Raw genomic sequence first — 6,020 nt, 5'->3', positions numbered from 1 at the left:
CATACATTGAACCTTCCCCATCAGTGGCCACCCCAGACTGAGGAGGGTCTAAGATGCGGGTCCCCTCGTGTGGGGCGGCCAGGTGGGCTCCGAGGCCCCGTGCCAGCTACTTCCAGTACAAGGGCTTGTCGGCTTATCCCAAGATGCCAAGCACATAGAGCCATTTTCCGTGTGTGGCCTGAAGCACGAGACCCTCCTTTGCAGAGAGACGCGCGATGGGGCACTTTAAATTCCAGAATCAAGAAATCTTTGCCACAGGAAAGTCTCTGGGGTCCTTTTCCCACTATCTCCCCCAGGTTCTGCCTATTTACGGGTATCCCTCACATGTCTCCCACGTGACCGACCTGTACCAGCAAGTGCTGACGAGAACGCCTACCGGAGAGGGCCCACAGATGCCCCAGACCCACGTCTCGAAATGCACTCTCAGTAGTAACCATGCGGGGTGCTCAGAGAAGGGGAGCAGCCGGCAGGCCCCAGGGGAGCAGGGCTGGGGCGAGGGCTGTGCTCTCTCCACCCTCACCTTCTCTCCTCACTCACCTGCTCCTCCTGAACTGCTCGTGCCCCAGGGGCACAAGGGGGGCTCCAGCCCAGCTCTCCTACTGAGGTCCCCGCATGGCTCCAAGCGGCCGCTGCCCCGTGCCCACTCCCAGGTGGCCGAGAAGAGCTTTACTGAGACAGCTCTGTTGGTGCCGGGCATGCTCTTTCTGACAGGCCCGGGTGGCCCGGCTGCAGAGCGGCTGCCCCAGAGAGCCAGGCCCCGTGCCCCAGAGAGCCAGGCCCCGCTCCAGGCCGGTGGAACCGTACCCTCCAGGCTGGGGCTGGGCCACTGGCACGAAAAGCTCCAGGCAGGTCTATCGTAGCTGGAGCTGGAAACCGCGTCCTGCGTCCTGCTCACGTCTCAGCTGCAGCTAAGGCCCCGCTCTCGCTCACAGCCAGCATCTTTCCCTGGAGCTGCTCCAACCTTCCGCGCTCTCCTCTCCTCGGGCTTCCCACCTCCCCACAGACAGGACCCCCACCCCTGCTCGCTCTGCGTTCCCCCCAGAGCCCGGCCCCTCCTGCAGGCTCAGAGCAAACGCAGGGCATTGCTAGCAACACTCTGGAACTTCACCCTCTTCCTCTAGGCCGCCACTGTAGTGCCTCCCTCAATTTCCCTCCCATCAACACAGAAGGGGTTCCCCCTGCCAGGCCTGGCCAGGCCTCTACCCATCACCCCAGCCCCTCTCCCCGCCTCCTTCACCTCTGCACCCCCCTCGGTCTCATAAAGGCGCACTGCTTGCTGTGTTTAGAAGGTGCCCTCCGTCCTGCCTCCCATGTCATTCCCAGCACCGAGCTCCTCAAAGCGGGGCTGCACTCCCCATTTCTGGACGCCCAGGGGAGGAAGGTGCTCTCTCTGCAGTGTGACGGGCTGCCCTTCACAGCCCCAGGCCTGCTCTCATTCTCAGCAACCTCCACCCTGCAGCACCCATGTCCTCTGGCAGCCGCCCCTACCATGGCCAGGTCACCCCCCTAACTTGCAGCAGGCCACTCCCGCCCGGCTGCGCCCACCTCTGTCTTGGTCTCCTTTGCTCCTTCTTCTTCTTCAGCTTCCTCCTGCAGCCTGGGTGCTCTCTAGAGTTCTGTCCCAGCCCTGTCTCCCCACTGTGACTCGCCTGTCCTCGCTGCTGACCCCTGGCTACTGCTGGTGACTCCCCACCCCTGGCTCATCCCAGTTAGAGCCTATACTCGTGCCCGTCTGATGGAACATCTCCCCACATAGCCCACAGGACACCCCAAATTCAATATGAAAACCAGTTCCCTCTGCCTCCCTGACCTTGGTCAATGGCCGAAACCTCCTGCCCAGGTGTTCGGACCCAAACCTCACATCTGACGTTTCCTTTTTTTTTTTGAGAGATTTTTGCTATAAGGGCGCGTGCACTCGCCAGACAGACAGAGAGAGACATAGAGACAGAAAGCGAGAAATCACCCCCCAGGGGGGATGGTCACGCCGCAATCCCTTCTCCTCCATTCTCCTCTCGGGATCTTGGGCACGCACGCACACGCGCCCGGCGTGAGTTTTAAGCCACCGGGTCCAGGACGTGAACCGCGGTCGACTACGTGGGAGTCCAGCGACACAGCCATTACGCTAACTGCTGGTTCCCCGTTTCCATTTGTTTTTAAAGGGCCACCAAGTCAGGTGACACACCTTGCAATTTCCTTTCATTTCTTCTCCTCTCTGTCATTATCTGAATTCAACTGTCACCACCTTTTACTAGACTAGTCCTGAAGCCCCCTGACTAGTCTCCCAGCTCTTGGTCTCTCCTGTTTTGAATAGCCTGCTCTCTCCCCATCTCAAAAAAAAAAAAAAAAAAAAAAAAGGGGTGAACAAAATAAAAAAAAAAAAAAAAAGTCTAACTAAGGAATTTCCTTACTTTAAAGAAAACAAAGGTTCACACGTAACGCTAACGTGGGCGCGTCCAGGCTGTCAGTGTACTCTGGCTTGCACATAACTGTTCTCGGTCTCTGCAGCCAGCCCTGCAGTCACTGGAGAAATGAACACGAGTGGCTCCTGTCCGAAAGCCCCGTCCCTGTCTAGCCACGCTCCCTCTCAGCTCAGCTGAGACGCCCAGGGCACCCCTGGTCTTTCCTCTCTCCCCCCGTTCGTTGCCCAGCTACCTCTGCTCCGTGTACGGCTGAATCTTTTGCACAATGATGTCGGAATCCAGCACCCCCAGGAGGACCCCAATCTGGCGGATGAACATCCCCTTCAGCCTCTCAGTCAGCTGACTGACGTTGACATCCAAGACGACCTCCACCAGGTTGTCTCTCCTGGGATCTGGAAAGCACGTGGATCAGTCATGGCTGGAGAAGCGGGAGCGGAAGCGCGCTCTCTGAGGTTTGCTCTGACCGGAGAGAAAGCAGCGAGGGCACCTGGAGCTCCTCTGGGTGGAAAGGGACCTGGGGCGGGCCTGGAGCGCTCCTGCACAACCCGAGAATTCCCACACGCGGGCTGGGACGGGACTGGAGCACTGAGGCGGGGGGTGGTGAGGGAGCGGGAGAGAAACACTCCAGCATTTGCTCAGAAGCCTCTGCCTGGTGGCACTGGTGAGCTCTCCCTCCTCGACACTGAGGCTGCATCTGTCCCTACAGGCTCCAAGACGGTAAGTGTGTGGAAAATCCAGGCAGCCGAGAAACGAGGATTTCCTAGAGCAACTTCAGGGCTGCACTGTTTTTACGACTGGAACAGGGGACCTTGGTGTTCTCTTCCGAGATTGTCCTAAAGCCTGCCCTGCATCTGCACGTGAACGCTGACTGTCAGAACACACCAGGCACGTGCTCGGAAGCAGCACTGGCCCGTTTTGTTGCGATTTCCATGATCCACAGACTATCTGCGATGTGGTTTTAAACAGACAAGAGACTTGAGGGCGTCTCGGCTGTTGTCCTTCTTAGAGGCGGGCAGGGACTGAAGACCTCCCAAGGTCCCTCCCCGCCTGTGACACCCATACATGAGCTTGGCCTGGACAAGGAGTGGGTTCAGAGCTGACGCCTGCCCGTCAGAAGCTCAGAGATCTATGCAGCTCCGCCCCTCAGTTCCTCCCTAGCACCAAAATAGGCTCAACATAAAACCAAAACATGGTTCTATGTGAGAAGGAAATTTTGTACCCAGAAACTACAACGGACCCTAGTTACTTTACTTTCCCTGGACTGTCAGATAAAGCCTGAGGCTCCATTATAAAAATAAGTTGTTTTCTGCATTTGGGTGCTGATGCGGCACTATGACTCAAGCTCTTCCTGCGCTCAGATTCCCAAGCACCCTGAGCCCTCTCTCGCCAGGCGTGTGGAGCGGAGAGAGTGCCGGACCAGGGGCACCAAGGCCTGGCTCTGACACAACTGCTGTGTGACGCTGAGCAAGCCCTGCCCTCTCTGGGTTTTGGTCTCCCCACCTGAGCTGAGTGAGGCTTGGCCTATACTCTTGCCTGGGTTCTTAGAAGTTGTCATGCCATCTGCCCTGTCCACGCTGCGGGGGGGTCTCAGGACGAAGGCCTCGCTTGGCCGGTCCAGCATTCTCGCTCAGTCCGTCACTGCGGGAACTCACCAGGTTTCACCTCCACGGTGGCCCGGTCTGTGTCACTCTCGCCCTTCGCGTCAGTCACTTTTAGGTGAAACGTGTAGGTTCCCTCAACCAGGTTGGAGAGAAAGAGGATGGGGTGATGGTCAGAGTGATTCAGCACCTCCTGCAGGGGCAAAAGCACGGCTAAACTACAGGACAAAACACCACTGCCTCCCGGGAATCCATGGCTGCTCCTGCCGGAACTACCCCACCCAGATGGACTGTTTCAACCTTCGCTGTCCCTGGTCTGCGACAGCACCACAGCCCATACCTGCCGGGGTTGGGGGACAGAAGTCCATTCTGTGCCACCAGGTCACAGATGACCCTGGCAAGTCCACTAACCTCTGTGGATTCCAGGTTTGATGCAAGGGGCCGCCTGCTTAAAACGGATCCTGGAATATCTGGCTTCTCTCCCCACACCCCTTGCGCAGCTCTCCAGCCCCCCCCACTCACCCCTGCGGCTGGGCTCCCCTCGTCTCGCGTCCAGAGGAAGCTGACTATCCCCTTGTCATCCGAGGACTTGGAGCCGTCCAGCTCTGCCGTGTTCGCAGGCAAGGTAATCACCACGTTCCCAGATATCTTGGCTGTGGGCGGCTTGTTCATTTCTAACCAAAGAGAGTCATTGAAGTAATGTGACATTCTGGAAAAAAAGGGACGCTTCTTCATGACGCAAGGGGACAGCAAGAGGAAGGCTGTAGACGGAGAGCCGTTCAAGTGCCTGTCCGGGCCCGAGGCCAGCAGTGCAGTTTGAAAGCCACTGGCGCTGCAGGTCCCGAGGCTCTAGTCCTCCAGAGAGACGCTGCCAGAGTTTCTCACAGCAGCAGGGAGAGTGTGGGCCGCGCCTGTGTTCTCACAGCGCCCTTGTCCCAAGGAAGCCAGGACTCTGCTCTGGAGGCCCAAAGTAGCTTGGAGCCTTGGAGTTTAGGTCTGTCCAGCTGATACCACAAGCTCTCCTTTAAAATACCTTAAGATGGGGAACCAGCAGTTAGCGTAATGGCTATGTCGCTGGACTCCCACGTAGTCGACCGTGGTTTGCGTCCCAGACCCGGTGGCTTAAACCTCACGCCGGGCGCATGTGTGTGTGTGCCCAAGATCCCGAGAGGAGAATGGAGGAGAAGGGATTGCAGCGTGGCCATCCTCCCTGGGGGGTGATTTCTCACTTTCTGTCTCTTTGTCTCTCTCTGTCTGTCTGGCGAGCGCACACGCCCTATAGCAAAAACCTCTCAAAAAAACAAAACAAAACAAAACAAACCCTTAAGATGAACAGCTGAATATCTTTTTGATTCTCCCCTTGGCACTTCACAAGATGAAATGGAGGGCCAGCCAGTGCTCATGGTTACATGAGCTGACCCTACATGGCTGACCACATGGTTCACGCCTCAGATCCGGTAGCTTGAGAAACACGTTGGGCATGTGTGTGTACGTGCCCCAAATCCCAAAGGACGGAGAGATGGAGGATTAGGGAGAGTAGTATTACTATTCCCCATGGGGGGCGATTTCATGCTTTCCCTGTCTCTCTCTCTGTGTCTCTCTCCAGCAAGTGAACGGGCCCTCTGGCAAATGACAAAAAGAGAGCGAGAGGAGAGAGGCCTCTCCTACCCTGGCCCGGCTGAAGCGTTGTTTACAAGATGTGCCTTCGGTTTTTCCTCAGCCTGACACAGCACACCTGCAGCCACTGCACATCGGATGGTCGTCCTACTCTCAGCTATGGCCGTCCCCCAAGGCCTCGCTGGTCACCACGCCTGCAAACCAGAGCCAGGCCAGTCAACCCTGCCTCCAGTGGGCCTTGCAGGCTCACAGGACGCGCCTTGGTGGCTGCAGTGCAGCACGGTCATTCTAAGGCCTGACAGCAGGTGTCACTGTAGCTAGCAGAGAGCCAGAAACCCCAGGTCTTGGCTACACATGGCAAAGAAAAACCCTTCATTCTTTCCCT

General features: G+C 57.4%; 1 protein-coding gene across 6 annotated transcripts in view; it reads right to left on the bottom strand.

The window, feature by feature from the left end:
- KIAA0319L (KIAA0319 like) overlaps positions 1-6,020 on the bottom strand; it is a 124,420-nt gene that overhangs the window by 8,861 nt on the left and 109,539 nt on the right. For all 6 annotated transcript variants that reach the window (XR_001370395.2, XR_003549423.1, XM_014587885.2 and 3 more), the window contains 3 exons: positions 4,541-4,692; positions 4,073-4,211; positions 2,653-2,812 (listed from right to left, as the gene is read on the bottom strand). Coding sequence is in view for 4 of the 6 variants with exons in the window: in XM_014587885.2 (XP_014443371.1) it covers positions 2,653-2,812; positions 4,073-4,211; positions 4,541-4,692 (451 nt within the window). In the remaining 2 variants the exon portion in view is untranslated. The remainder of the gene's footprint in view (positions 1-2,652; positions 2,813-4,072; positions 4,212-4,540; positions 4,693-6,020) is intronic.

This window comes from Tupaia chinensis, unplaced genomic scaffold (genome assembly GCF_000334495.1).
Source record: "Tupaia chinensis unplaced genomic scaffold, TupChi_1.0 Scaffold000239_1, whole genome shotgun sequence".
Lineage (NCBI taxonomy): Eukaryota > Metazoa > Chordata > Mammalia > Scandentia > Tupaiidae > Tupaia > Tupaia belangeri.
The sequence above is the reverse complement of the archived record's forward strand: the minus strand, read 5'-3'. Positions and strand labels throughout refer to the sequence as shown.